Raw genomic sequence first — 15,305 nt, forward strand, 5'->3', positions numbered from 1 at the left:
TTATGTACTTCTACTGCAATACTTTACAGTCTCCCTACACTCAAGAATGTATTTTGCTTCTTGTTCCTTCAGTTGGATGTTTGAGCTTCACTATGCAGAGTTTGACACTGAAAGGCTCTTTTCACATTCATCTGCTGAAGGAGGAAAGTTTCTCTGAGCTCATTGAAAATCAGATTTTAGGGGCGGGCCTATGAGCAGGATTTGTGACATCACAACTAGTTTGGCGCCAATTGTTGTCCAGTATGCAATTTACACAAATATGAAGTGGAAACATGAATCATCTAGTGTACATACACTGAGAATAGAAGAGGTAGGCAATAAAATCAGATTTCTTTAAAAAAAAAATTCTTGGAGCATTATAACTGTATGTATGAAATCTAATGTAGTGTTATTGTGTATTTTGTTGTAAATTTTAACCTCTTTAAACCAGGCTGTTGACAAAAGAACAAATCAGTTAGGAAGCATGATGAATAGTGTTTTTGCAAGGATAAGTTTAAGTTGTTAGCATTTCTGGCCATAGTGATTAACTGTGCCGCTGAGGCAGAAAGGAAATCTGAGAAAGTTGTTGTTGCAGAGAGAAAGTTTCTGGATATTGTGGAAATTACAGAAGAGGTGGTGCAGGGGCTGTTGAGAGAGGCTTTCAGGCCCTCTCAGAGCTTAGACAGAAATGATATTAGAGAATGGGATGAGGGCTGGGGAAGACCTTTATTTATTTTTATTTAATATATCATTATTTAGATTAGATAGGAGAATTTAGTCTTATTTTCAATTCAGTAGGAGGCGGCAATGCAACATTTTGGATGTAAACCACCTCTAAAAATCAACGAAGAAGAAGAAGAATTATGACTGTGCAGAAATGGGCTCTTTAGAGCAGTTCTGACAACATTAAATTAGCAGTTCAGATCTATGTGTTGAATTTCTATCTGCCGCCGTCGTGGAGCTTTCTGCGTCAACCAAAGGCGTCAACGTCTCATTGTAAAACTTTATTGTTCACAGCCGGAAGACAAAGCGAGCTACGTGTCAGGGAAGAGGAGATTCAGCTAAACGGGCGACGGCGATCCGGCCGCCGGACTCAAACTGTTTGCGATATTTTATGTATTTCTATGCATCGTGTGGAATCATATCTTACTACAATATTAAGATAGCGACCTGTGCACCTGCCCCGTGATAATGTTAACCAAATTTGAAACGAAGTCGGCCCGTGTTAAAGGTGAGTTTGCTGCAGTTAGCATGGAAGCTAACTTTAGCTAGCTGACGTTGTTAGGTTAAGTTATTTAAATGATCTTCTAATACTGTGTGTGTTACTAACTCTATTTCTCATTTTACAAGGTTAAATGCTTAATATTACAGACCGTAACTTTAATAATGTCAGTCAGGCTTTGTGTGCAAGGTTAGTCTTTAAGCAGGTGTGGAAAGTAACTAAGTACATTTACTCAGCTATTCTAGTACAATTTTGAGGTACATACTGTACTTTCACTCAAGTAACATTTTGAATTCAGGACTTTTACTTGTAATGGAGTATTTTTAGACGACGGTATTTCTACTTTTAGTTAGTTGTACTTAATTAAAGGATCTGAATACTTCTTCCACCGCTGGTGTTTATGAATGAAAGCGACGTGTACGTTTCCTCATTTAGCAAGCTAACGTAACTGACCTATTTAAACCAGACTACATATGGTTCCTTTGCTGTCATATAACTAGAAATCCTTAATCGGCTGCAATTCTAAATGGTTATTTTCAAGTGACATTGGCCTTTGAAAAAGTATGTTCATTGTTTTGAATTTCAGGCCTGAGCTTCCATCCCAAGAGGCCATGGGTTCTTGCTAGTTTGCACAACGGTGTCATCCAGCTGTGGGACTATCGGATGTGCACACTGATTGACAAGTTTGACGAGCACGATGGTAAGACAGAGATGTGGCAGATGTAGTATGTTACTGTTTCATTTTTCTCACAGTGTATTCTTGATGGATACAAATTGTATTTTTTTAATGTGGCTTCTTTCACAGGTCCTGTCAGAGGAATTGATTTCCACAAACAGCAGCCCCTGTTTGTGTCTGGAGGAGATGACTATAAAATCAAGGTGAGACTTCTGTGGCACTGACATGTCAGGAAAAAATATTATATAGGTTTAGGTGTATTGACAACACTCTCGTCTATTTTAAAATGCAACATATTAGACTTGGTCAGGGATAGAGCGATAAAGTCTTGGCTTTGTTTCTATCTTGTCCCTGGTGTTATGAAGCTGACATGTTTGATCAAATAACATCCATTATTTGGTGTTTGGTGCATTTTCTTGATGCCTGTATCTGAGCAAATGTTCTATTCTGATATTATAAGTTCAAATATTTAGAATTATAATATCTGTCAGAGGTAGTCAGGAAAGAGTCATGTTTAACAGTTTGTATGGTACTATTAAGGTTAGGAATGAAAGCATCTACCAAATGAGTATTCCAAATAATTAGACAATGCCATATATGTAAAAACTGTAAAAGTATTTCTGTTGACTGTATATACTGTATATGTACATAAACACTTAACATATGCATTTAAAACCACCTCTCTATATCCATAGAAACATTCCCAGCAGTCTTTGCACTGCCATGCACTCTCACATTACCTGTGCCACAACCCTGTATGTACAATACATACAGTACCAGTACCAATGGGAAAGTGGTCTCAGACTTTTGGACCCTACTGTATATTGAGAGCTACTGATAACAGGAGGCAAACTCCTTGTTTATGTCAACATACTTGGCCAATAAAGTTTATTCTGTTTTGACAAGGTGTGGAACTACAAGCTGAGACGGTGCCTCTTCACCCTCCTTGGACACCTCGACTACATCAGAACCACCTTCTTTCACCATGTGAGTTGGTCTGCCGCTTAAAAATGTTTACATCTGCTTCCTTTGTTCTCATCGACGATTTCAACGTCCAGAGTCTAAAATTCACTGATTAAATCATCACTCTCTCTGTAGGAGTACCCCTGGATTCTGAGTGCCTCAGATGACCAGACCATCCGCATCTGGAACTGGCAGTCCAGGACTTGTGTCTGGTAAGACACTGAAATTAACTGTTTCACCTGTATTCATCAGAAAGTATGAAATTGCTCACAACAACAGGCATTATTTTAAAAGATCATTGTTAGGGTTTATAACGCACAAAGTGAAAAAACTTACATTGGGAATTTGACTTATTTACAAGTTCCTGGAATACAGAAGATAACGCCTTTAAAGTTGAGTGAATTAGCAAATTGCTCTTAAAGGAATTTGATTATTGTATCAGTCAAATCATCATAATACAAAAATCAGTTTCATCATAGCAACTATTCACACAATGAGGGTAACACTGATAGATATTTATGATGATGCAGCAGCAGGTTTAAGATGAAGGATTTTCCAGAAAAGTCTGAAAAGTCCTCAGATTTGATGTTCAAGTGAGATGATATCACGTGTATAGACGAGTCTTGATTCCACTTCACTATCTCTGTTCCCGCGTTTATACTTAAAACTTTTGAATATGCTGCCTTTTATTGGTTTTTATGTTATTACATTTAATTTGTACATAGCTCAGACTGCTCAAGAAACCTCAGCCACTGCTTAACTTTCAGAGGAATCATTTTAATTATTATCAGTCATCAATATTGTGTTTCCCTTATTCTCACCCACAGCGTGCTGACTGGCCATAATCACTATGTGATGTGCGCCCAGTTCCATCCATCTGAGGACCTGGTGGTGTCAGCCAGTCTGGACCAGACCGTGCGAGTGTGGGATATCTCCGGTGAGGGTCAGGGGACAGTTGACCAGAGGAGATTGGGTTGGGTTGAGGGAGGTGTGGAAGGGGGGGGGGGCAGAGTGGTACAAAGGACGAGGAAGAAGCAGGAACAGGACCAATGTTGAGTCCTGGACCCTCCTCTTCCTCTCCGACTGTAGAGGACAAATCTCTGTGGGCTGTTTGCAGAAACACCTCTCCTCTCAGGAAAGACAGTCAAGGAGTTTATTACCAGAAAAAATGATTTATGGTTCAGTATGTTAGGGTGAAATACTGCACTATAAATAAGCATTTTTAACAAACACAGGGTTCATAGAATGGAAAGATGTGGTTGATAAAAAGCTTAGCAAATAGAAAATGGGAGAGGTGTTTCTGTGCCTCTGCATGCTCTTAATATGTTTGTTGATGGTGTTTCTTGCTTCTTGTTTCTTGTCTTTCCACTAACTAAACCATTAATTGGCTCACATCTCACTTTCCTACACATGAACATGCAAAAGATGTGGAAAAATGTGACTGTTGCCTGTCCTGGGGATTCCTCTTCTTGCACTGAGCATGTTTGCTTCCCTCCGTCCATGTTTGTGAACTTCTAGATCACGTGACATCACAGCAGGCTGTTCAATCTACATGCTCGACTGTCCATGTTAAAAGGATCACTTTGCACTCGTACTCACTTTATAGAAAGCCCATTCTGCTTCCCATAGTGTTATTGTACTACTTCTTTGCATTGGTTTATAGGTATCAAGAAAAACAATAGCCATGACTACTAACTGGTTTGAAACTGCATCTTTTATACACTTAATCTTCTTTAGGTCTGATGCTAAATGTTTTTAAAGTACCCCTGGCATGATACTTGCATGGCTGGCTCTACTACCCCAAAATATAACATGAAATATACAACAATGTTTATATTTCTTGACAAGTTTCCACATTGTCATTGCTAACCTATATCTGTGACATGTCAGAATCTATTAACTCTGCATGTGACTCAAACATCCTGACGGAAACGTAACTTCCAACTCTTACTCATATTCCTGACATCCAACGCCCCATCAGAGCACGTCTTTACAACACCAGCCACCAGCCACCACCACCCCATCCCCATCAGCCGAGTCCACGCACTCCCTGTGTCTCCTTATCCCATGCTCTTCCCTGGAAACATCCACACCTGCACATGGGTTCCTAGTGCTATTTCCTTCCCCCCATGTCATCTCTTTACACTGCTGAACTGTCTGTTCACCGCATCGTTTCGATGGGCAGGAATCACGAACGCGATCTGTGTTTTCTCAAACTATTTTTTTTTTCCTGATCTCATTTGAGTCTGCGAGTAATCTCACACTGCTGTCCAATCAAATCACGAGTAACTTTCTTCCGTCATGTGAGCGATTCATTAACCCGATCAACAACACTGCTACAATGATGATTGTTTCCAGACTCAAGTTGGCAGGAAATGAGAGAGCAGAGGTTGTGTTGGTGTGTTTCAACCCTGTGTGTGTGTTCAGTGGTCCAACAGTCCATAAAATTCCTCTCTGGAGTCTCTTTTCTCCCGTGATCTTTCTTCATATCTGATTATTTTGTTAACTTGTATCTTGTTTCGATGTTTTTCTTCCTCCCCCCTGTACTGTGGTTGTGCCCTGTGTAACATCAATATGGCTCCCCTCCCCCCCCCTTGCACGTGGTGCTCTGAATGTTGGTTCCAGGTCTGAGGAAGAAGAACCTGTCTCCTGGCGCTGTGGAGACGGATGTTCGCGGCATCTCTGGTGTTGACTTGTTCGGTGCATCAGATGCTGTCGTTAAGCACGTCCTTGAGGTGAGCGGCGAGTTTTATATGTAAGATTTTGTTTTCATTTGAAGGCATAAACCTTTTCACAGGTGAAAAGGAAGAAAATCTTTAATCTATCCTTTGTTTAAGATATTAAAAATCCCCCTTGTAACACTAGTAGTACTAAAATTTGCTACATTAGTATAAAAACATGAAATATATGTCTTCCACTGTAAAGCCAAAGGGAAACAAGCAAGTACTGTAAGGTAATTTTTTCAAGTTGCTACTGACTTCCAAGTTTTCCATCCTGTTCGTGAGAAATATCAGATCAATTAATGTTTGGGTTTTATTTAGCGAAAGGAGGTTGTTTATTTCATGTTGGTCTGTTTGAGTCCTGATCTGTTATCCCTGAGGTGAAGAAATGTCCAGCCCAACGACATAAAAATACATCAGGTTTGGTTAATAACATATGGATTTAATATATTTTTCTGTTGCTTTTAATAAACAGGTTTTTGAAATTCTAAATTTGATGTTAAACTAGATAAGTAGTAAGAGGAAAGCAAGTGTTTTAGTGGTCATTAAGCCACACTGCTGCCACAAATGCTGGATTTCTGTTTGGATTGGTGTGACTTGAGGTTGTGTGTCTGTCCAGGGTCATGACCGGGGGGTCAACTGGGCAGCCTTCCACCCCAGCATGCCTCTCATCGTGTCTGGAGCCGACGACAGGCAGGTCAAGATCTGGAGGATGAATGGTGAGTGACTCAGAAGACACTAGTTAACGTCCGTCAACAATTCGCTGCCTCACGTCCATTAAAACTGAAGCTCTGTTGACTATTTTCTAATTTATTTTGTTTTTTTGGCCGTTGTTTGTCACTCACAAGCAGGGTCCATCATCCAAGTGAGTGTCATAATTGAAATTAAGCTTTTCACCCAGGATGACATGGAACAATAACAACACATCTGTATTTCTTCACTTAGTGCACCAGTTATGTGTATATGATGTTTGTTGGCCAATTATAAATAGTGATAAATTTATTATTACATAACTTTTTGTAAAAAAAAAAAAAAAAAAAAAAAAAAATTGATTCAGGCTAGTCAGTGAACCTCTGTATGCACTGAAAGACTTTCATTAATAGTTAAATACCTCAGTGATTGTCTCCAGTTGTACTTTCGTTCTCACTGCATTTTCAAGAACTTGCACCAATGTTTCATATTTTTGTTGATGCATTTCTCCTTCTGCTGACTCAGATTTCCTCTGAAAACCCAGTGTTCCCATTTCTTTCGCATCTCTTTCCATCCTTATCACCTCCTCAATGGTCTCTCTTTCATCCCTCGTTCCAGAATCCAAGGCATGGGAGCTGGATACGTGCCGCGGTCACTACAACAATGTGTCCTGTGCCGTCTTCCACCCACGTCAGGAGCTCATCCTGTCCAACTCTGAGGACAAGAGCATTCGGGTGTGGGATATGTCCAAGAGGACCGGAGTCCAGACCTTCCGCCGGGACCACGATCGCTTCTGGGTGCTGGGAGCTCACCCAAACCTCAACCTGTTTGCTGCTGGTAGGTGGTGATGATGATCTGCATCTGTACACATTTAACAAAGTGAAAGGAAGTCTAAGTTACTTGTTGTAGAGTATATAAGTTTACAGATCATCCAGCCTCTGAACACCAATAAAGAAACCATCTCGTTACTTTATTTGTCATGCTAGTAAGCATGACATTCATAACTGACATGTCCCTCCTGAAAACAATCTGTTTTCTGTGCTTTATTGCCATGCCAGTAAAAACAGCAACATTTAAAACCACTGTGTATGTAAGATTTGAACATTTTAGACTTTCTGCCAGTAAAACAGGCACCTTCCTGTGATGCAGATGGACTATCACACTGAAAGACGGTCTGTTTGTCTTTCAGGTCATGACAGTGGCATGATCGTTTTCAAGCTGGAGCGTGAGCGTCCAGCATACGCCGTCCACGGCAACATGCTGTACTACGTCAAGGACCGTTTCCTCCGCCAGCTGGACTTCAACAGCAGCAAGGACACTGCTGTCATGCAGCTACGCAGGTAAGTAATCTGTAGATGTTGTGGCATGCAGCGCAACCACCCCACCCCTCATTCTTACAAGTGGAACTATTTGGATGCAAGTAAGTGTAATAAGAAAGAGAAAGAAGCCAACTGTTGTGTTTTATATATTATCTTATTGTAGTGGGTCCAAGTTTCCAGTGTTCAGCATGTCTTACAACCCAGCTGAGAACGCTGTCCTGCTCTGCACTGTAAGTATCTCTCAATCAAAACACACATTAATCACTAACTGTTTGTTCAGATACCTAAATTCATTGTTTTCCATGTGTTTTATGTAATACTCTTCATGTAATACTCTTTATCTCCTGCAGAGGGCAACCAATCTGGAGAACAGCACCTATGACCTGTACTCTATTCCCAAAGAAAGTGACTCTCAGAACCCTGATGGTACTGAAACACCTTAAGTCAACAAAATCATACAGTTTTCCACACTTTACATCACTTTCTTTTGTTAACTGTAAATTATTTGCCATTCATATTTCCCTCTTTATGAACAGTAACTATGTAACATTTATGAAATCCAACAAGTTAGATCCCTGTTAAATATACCGCATGTGGCAACTAAAGTAAGACTGATTCTGTCGTCTCTCAGCGCCGGAGGGGAAGAGGTCCTCTGGTCTGACAGCAGTCTGGGTGGCCAGGAACCGATTTGCTGTCCTGGACCGTATGCACTCTGTAAGTCCATTTGCAGGTCTAGAAAGTATAGAAATGCATTGAAAAAGAATAATATTCTCTGTAGTTTTTGCAAAGAGAGACTTTTTTTTTCCCCCTTTAGAAGAAAAGAATTAGAAGATGTTTGACAAAATGTTGTTCTGCCATCTACGTTTTGATATCGATCATTGTGAAGAACAATCCTGGATCATCAAGCTTAATAACATCTCTTTCTGTATGTCTGTCACTTATTTAATGTCTCTGTCTTGATCCAGTCATTAATTATAACACTTCCTCTCTTTTGTAGCTGCTGATTAAGAACCTGAAGAATGAAATAGTGAAGAAAGTTCAGGTGCCGAGCTGCGAAGAAATCTTCTACGCGGGGACGGGCTCGCTGCTGCTGAGAGATGCCGACGGCGTCACGCTGTTCGACGTGCAGCAGAAACGCTCGCTGGCCACCGTCAAGATCGCCAAGGTCAAATACGTGGTGTGGAGCGCTGACACCAGCCACGTGGCTCTGCTGGCTAAACACGGTGGGTAGATAAGAGTGATTTATGTAGGTACAGACAAAGATGTTTATCACAGAGCTACAGCATCTTTATCTCATGTCCTCTAAACTTGTTACGAGGCCAGGACTGAGGCTCTGAAACATTACCCGTCTGAATGTTTTGCATCAATTTGTGCTGAAGGGTAACTCATGCAAAGAAGAGGATGCTATATTTTAAAGGTTTAGTTTGTGGAAGAGTGATTTGTGAATGTTGGCACAAGCACTGATAAGCAGTTAATTAAAGGATAAGTACATTTAAATGAGTTTGACTTGGAAATGATGGTGTTATAACAAAACAAACAAAAAAGTCTAAATCTCCTGTGTCTCTTTTCGTCCCTCAGCCATCATGATTTGCAACCGTAAGCTGGAGAGTCTGTGCAACATTCACGAGAACATCAGAGTGAAGAGTGGAGCCTGGGACGAGAGCGGAGTCTTTATCTACACCACCTCCAACCACATCAAATACGCCCTCACCTCTGGGTATGCGCTCCTGATGTGATTCATTTAACACAACATTTAACAGAAGTCTGGTATCAGGGCACGTAAATCGCCTCCACTTTGTACATTCAACAGCGGAAGATTGTCAATATAGCTTTGATCACCAAATTAAATATTTAAGACCTCGGTAAGATATTTGCGGAACAGCTTGAAGAGTTGGCAAGCTTATCCAATCTAATCTCAGACTTTTTCCAAACACGATAACCTCCAGAGTTAGATTCAAAGGTTTGAAAAGCAGAACGCCTTACACATCAAGTGTTGACGGGGTGTTTTTAAAGCCTTTCAACATTATATTTTTACTGTGTTTCCTTGTAGTGATCATGGCATCATCAGGACTCTGGACTTGCCCATCTATGTGACCCGTGTGAGAGGCAACAGTGTTTACTGTCTGGACAGGGAGTGCAGGCCACGCGTCCTCACCATTGACCCCACAGAATACCGCTTCAAACTGGCCTTAGTCAACCGTAAATATGATGAGGTGGGTGCTTAATGACCGCTGTCTATGTGAAAGGATGATCGGAGTATACTGTACCTGTGTCTTTGCAATATTAATAAATGAAATTACTTAATTATTGTGGGCTAAATTCTATTTCATTGACATTTTTGAGCATTTACATCCCAAATACAGGTTTTGACAGAATTCCTCTTTATCTTTGTCCCGCCCAGGTGCTCCACATGGTGCGTAATGCCAAGCTGGTGGGCCAGTCAATCATTGCTTACCTGCAGAAGAAGGGCTATCCTGAGGTGGCGCTGCACTTTGTCAAAGATGAGAAGACCCGCTTTAGTTTGGCTCTGGAGTGTGGCAACATCGAGGTAGGCCGGCCATCATAAGCCAAAATTACTTCACTCCCTTATATTAACATTTTTCCTTAATTTCAGTGTTGTAATTTTACTGGTTAGTGGTTGAAATGAGGGTAGTGGGCTGATCAAATCAGATCAGAGAGGGAAATAGAGATGCAGTATCCTAGTGGGAACTTAATCTACAGTTAAGCAATAGTCTTTATGTTCTTAACAGAGTCTGCACTTATATATGCTTAGTTGTGAGATGCTGTAACTGTATAATGAAAAACATCTCTCACGCTTTCTCTCTCTGTGTGCTTCAGGTGGCACTGGAGGCAGCCAAGGCCCTGGATGAGCGCAGCTGCTGGGAGCGTCTGGGTGAGGCAGCACTGCTGCAGGGTCACCACCAGGTTGTGGAAATGTGCTACCAGAGAACCAAGAACTTTGACAAGCTCACCTTCCTCTACCTCATCACTGGCAACTTGGCCAAGCTGCGCAAGATGATGAAGATTGGTGAGGAATTTAGTGGTTTTTTTTAATGCAAATGATGTGGTGATTTGATTTGTGTGTCCGGTACGTCAGGAAACTTATCTAATATCTGTGTACTCGTCATTTATAGCTGAGATCAGGAAGGACATGAGCGGTCACTACCAGGCAGCTCTCTACCTGGGAGACGTCAGCGAGAGGGTCCGCATCCTGAAGAACTGTGGACAGAGTGAGTTTAAGCATCATCTTCATTACACATTTGTGAAATATGTCATACCTGCATACTTCACCTCAGGTTGTAGTGCTAGAGCAATGTAACCAATGACAACAGGTAAAATTTTAACTTTAATAAAAACTAAACAATAATTTTAATTTCCACTACATCAAAGATGTGCTTACCCCTCAGTGCTGCTGTTGGAACAGGAAGCCAACATGTTTTAACTCTTTGTGTCTGTTCTCAGAGTCTCTGGCTTACCTGACTGCAGCCACTCATGGGCTGGATGAAGAGGCCGAGGCCCTAAAGGAGACATTTGACCCAGAAAAGGAGACGGTGTGTTTGGAAAACTTTCTCTTCATGCTTTTTTCTAGTGCGCTATAACATTTTTGCAAGCTTTTTTTCACATTTATGTTCTTACTGGTTGGTTTGTCTTTTAGCCCTAAAAACATGTCATGTGCATTTCAGCCTCTGACAGTAAATTCACTCATCTAAAATGGATAAAAACACTCATTCTGTAATATAACCGTTAATCTTGTATCTCGTAGGTGCCGGAGGTTGATCCCAATGCAGAGCTGCTGCAGCCTCCTCCACCCATCAACCCTCTGGACACCAACTGGCCTCTGCTCACTGTATCAAAGGGCTTCTTTGAGGGAGCCATCGCAGCGAAGGGTGAGTCATCAGCCCTGACACATGACAGATGTGTACATGCATTTAAAGATGGTGATACATCACCATATATAGCAAAGACAAGAAAATCATGCACACTCAAAGAAATGGCAGCTTAAAGAGAAACTTAATCCTTTACCAGTGTTTAAGCTATTTTATCTCTGTCACAGTGGAGACAAAATAGAACTTAAAGGGTGATTTTCTTTTACTGTGTTCAAGTCCTTTTCATTAAAGACGATTGATCGATTGTGGCAGTTAACTCTTCTAATATGCAACTGTGTTTTCTATCTTTACAACTGTTGGAAAAATAAAATGAAATGAAACCTGTGGCGGTTGACTTTGCCAGAGTGAGAACAGTGTTTTTCTGTTGTAGGGAAAGCAGGTCAGATGGCTGCCGACCTGGACATGGATGCTCCAGGAGGCGAGGGCTGGGGAGACGATGCCGAGCTTCAGCTGGATGAAGGTAAATTCAGTGTAACTAAAGAATATTTCAAACCCTTCGGTGAGTGAATTAGGCCACATCATGAATACTACAGTGTTGCACAGAATAATTTAATAAATTATACAATTTTGTTGTTAACATTAAAATGCATAAGATAAGACTTTAATGTCCCAGGGGGGAAATTTGCCTTGGACACACTATACTGCCACTGTACAGCTACAAATGATTCAACATTACTACACATCATATATCTCATAAATACCACAATAAAAAGTACAATCACTTACTCTGGATAAACACTAAAAATCAATAAATACTCTGAGATCCTCAAAGGGCTACACTAGCCCCTGACGGTATCATTTAGAACAGTACACAAACATCATCTTTCTCTTTCTCTCAGATGGCTTCATGGATGCTCAGGAAGGATTAGGAGACGATGGAGGAATGGGGAAAGAGGAGGGAGGAGGCTGGGAGGTGGAGGAAGACCTGGACCTTCCTCCAGAGCTGGTGAGTGGAGCTACATCTTTACAAATCCCACCACCAACAAAAACCAGGGTTGAGACTAGACCCAAGTGCTGATAAAGTTCTTGTCATTTCTCATAATTTTTTTTGAGTTGGCCAATCAGTGTCCATTATACAAACAAGGTATTTTGTGCACTGCGACAATGATTCTGAATGTCGAACTGTCTTTATAACAAAATCTTATTCTTGTTTCCAACACATCAGGACTTGCCATCTGGTGCAGGTGGAGGAGCAGAAGACGGCTTCTTCGTCCCGCCCACCAAGGGCATGAGTCCGACCCAGATGTGGTGCAACAACTCCCAGCTGCCGGTGGACCACATCCTGGCTGGTTCCTTCGAGACTGCCATGAGAGTATGTTCACAATGTGATATTACTTCAAATAAACTTTTTATACAGTTATGTTTGAGGTGAGGCCAAGCCACTGTTTACTCACACACTTACCGCTTCCCTTTCTCTATCACAGTTGCTCCACGACCAGGTAGGAGTCGTGAGCTTCGGCCCCTACAAGTCACTGTTCATGCAGACGCTGTCCAGAGGCCGCACCTGTTACCTGGGTCTGCCCTCCCTGCCCTGCCTGCGTGGCCATCCCCAGAGGAACTGGAAGGTACGGCTGTTTTCTTGTCTCTTAATGGTTACAGAACTTTCTTATAGGTGTGTCAATGATGTGAATTTATGTTCCACTTTCTTTGAGAATGTCAGCTGTTTGAGGTGTTGCCTTTTAGTTTTATTTATAATGAAAAATTGACTCTTTACCTACATTTGTTCATGCTCTTCTGTTAAGTTATTTATATATCTATTTCCTTTAGGACTGTGGAGCAAAGCAGGGGCTCCCTGCTGTGGGCCTGCGCCTCTCCGACCTCATCGCCCGTCTGCAGCAATGCTACCAGCTGACCACTTCCGGGCGGTTTGAGGACGCCGTCGAGCGCTTCAGAGCCATCCTGCTGTCTGTGCCACTGCTCGTGGTTGATAACAAGCAGGAGATTGCTGAGGTGAGCAACAGGCATTCTTTGAATCTGAATCGGTTTAATATCCAAGTGCAGTTAAAAGATTTCAATGTGTCCCGAAAGCTGATATGTTGCTGTGAGCTGTGTATTTGACATTTGGCACTGAAATAAGTAACATTCAGCTATATTGCTAAATATATGAAATGTCAATGTTTTTAATGTGTGATTGGGATCTGTGTGTGTGTGTGTGTGTGTGTGTGTGTGTTTCAGGCTCAGCAACTGATCACAATTTGCAAAGAGTACATCGTAGGTCTGACCATGGAGACAGAGAGGAAGAAGCTGCCTAAAGACACTTTGGATCAGCAGAAGAGGCTTTGTGAGGTAACGTTGTTTTGTTACTCTTGAAACAGTGATCAGTATTTATACATCTGTTTCATTCCTGAGCCCTGTTTTCTAATTTGTTTTGGGTTTTTTTTTCCTTACAGATGGCCGCTTATTTCACTCACTGTAATCTCCAGCCAGTCCACATGGTGCTGGTGTTGCGCACGGCTCTGAACCTCTTCTTTAAACTGCGCAACTTCAAGACCGCTGCCGGCTTTGCACGACGCCTGCTCGAGCTCGGACCGAAGCCAGATGTTGCACAGCAGGTTGGTTACAGCTTCGTTTTTATATACAAGCGCTTCGTTCCTGACCACATCACTGTCGTGCCAACAATGACGGTAAAACACACCCTCTCGTGTAATATTGCCTAATTAAATCTCTCCTTTCCACTCAGACCCGCAAGATTTTGGCAGCCTGCGAGAAGACCCTGACAGACGCCCACCAGTTGAACTACGACCCCCACAATCCATTTGACCTGTGCGCTGCTTCCTTTGTCCCCCTGTACCGCGGGCGCCCAGTCGAGAAGTGTCCACTGTCTGGAGCCTGCTACTGCCCCACGTACAAAGGCCAGATCTGCAGGGTCACACAGGTAGGTTGGAGGGCCACATACAACTCCAGTGATCATGAAAAACTTCAATTAAATCCCTTAAATTAAAATTATAGATTAGATTATAAGAAAATTTATAAAAGCAAACTGATGAGACCTTCAGAATTGGAAAGAAGCGAAAAAAAATGACAATAATTTGAGATTTAATTATAAAAAAGTATAAACAGCTAAAATCTTTAAGTGTTCACTTGTCTTTTATCATAAAGATTAGTTGATTATTTCTTCTGCCTTGTAAAATCTAACCTTTAATTTCAACTCGTTTCCCAGGTGACAGAGATCGGTAAGGACGTGATCGGTCTGCGTGTGAGTCCACTTCAGTTCCGTTAAGAGGATTTGAAGAGGACGAGACGAATGGACGAAGAATCTGTTCTGCGAAACACATCTACACTTATTCCTTAGAAATAATACAGTTATTAACAAGAAAAATGGAAGCAGAGATATATGTATGTTTTCTCACAATGATGTTAAACCTTTTAATCCTCTCAACTATCTTAACTCCGTGCACCACCTATCCTGCAAAAAGCTTTTTCTTGTAAGTGCTGCTGCGTCGTCATCTCTGTGCTGTGGCTTTATAGGGGCTGTAAACCTTACTGTTAACTCTTCTTTGACTTGTATGAGATGAATAATTCAAAGTGAGCAGCTGTGCTCCGTGCATCTGGAAAAAATAAAATAAAAAATCAGTGTTGAATGACGGACATGAAGGGTCTGTGTGTTATGTGGCGTTTTTTTGGTCAATGAGACTTTGAATATGGTTTTATTGTGCATATAAAAGTGGTGTATGAATAACTGGGCTGAGTCAACAGGGCTGTAACACGATTACAGAGTTGACTCACTCCTTGGTAAGCATTATGATGACATGGATCTTTAGATTTTTTTTAAATTTATTTAACCTTTATTTAGTCAGGAAGTCTCACTGAGATTGCAGCTCTTTTTCAAGAGAGGCCTGAGAACAAGAA

The 15,305-nt window shown here is 41.4% G+C and overlaps 1 protein-coding gene across 1 annotated transcript; it reads left to right on the top strand.

Annotated features, from left to right (window-relative positions):
- Positions 1–991: 991 nt before the first annotated feature.
- copa (COPI coat complex subunit alpha) lies at positions 992–15,050 on the top strand. The gene is made up of 30 exons (XM_044368906.1): positions 992–1,210; positions 1,788–1,901; positions 2,007–2,080; positions 2,784–2,864; positions 2,976–3,052; positions 3,668–3,777; positions 5,466–5,575; positions 6,180–6,279; positions 6,869–7,087; positions 7,440–7,590; positions 7,733–7,799; positions 7,920–7,995; positions 8,201–8,283; positions 8,567–8,792; positions 9,148–9,286; positions 9,620–9,782; positions 9,971–10,117; positions 10,408–10,597; positions 10,704–10,799; positions 11,032–11,120; positions 11,333–11,456; positions 11,827–11,916; positions 12,296–12,402; positions 12,622–12,768; positions 12,881–13,021; positions 13,224–13,406; positions 13,632–13,742; positions 13,847–14,008; positions 14,137–14,331; positions 14,617–15,050. Exons 1-30 carry the CDS (start codon positions 1,171–1,173, stop codon positions 14,674–14,676), a joined length of 3,672 nt encoding a protein of 1,223 aa, XP_044224841.1. The 5' UTR covers positions 992–1,170; the 3' UTR covers positions 14,677–15,050.
- Positions 15,051–15,305: the final 255 nt, after the last annotated feature.

Source organism: Thunnus albacares, chromosome 12, assembly GCF_914725855.1.
Source record: "Thunnus albacares chromosome 12, fThuAlb1.1, whole genome shotgun sequence".
NCBI classification, from domain to species: domain Eukaryota; kingdom Metazoa; phylum Chordata; class Actinopteri; order Scombriformes; family Scombridae; genus Thunnus; species Thunnus albacares.

Coding starts and splice junctions, on each gene's coding strand:
- copa (XM_044368906.1), top strand. CDS start 1,171: ATGTTAACCAAATTTGAAACGAAGTCGGCCCGTGTTAAAG. Junction 1,902..2,006: donor CAAGTTTGACGAGCACGATG/GTAAGACAGAGA, acceptor CTTCTTTCACAG/GTCCTGTCAGAGGAATTGAT. Junction 14,332..14,616: donor AGATCTGCAGGGTCACACAG/GTAGGTTGGAGG, acceptor CTCGTTTCCCAG/GTGACAGAGATCGGTAAGGA.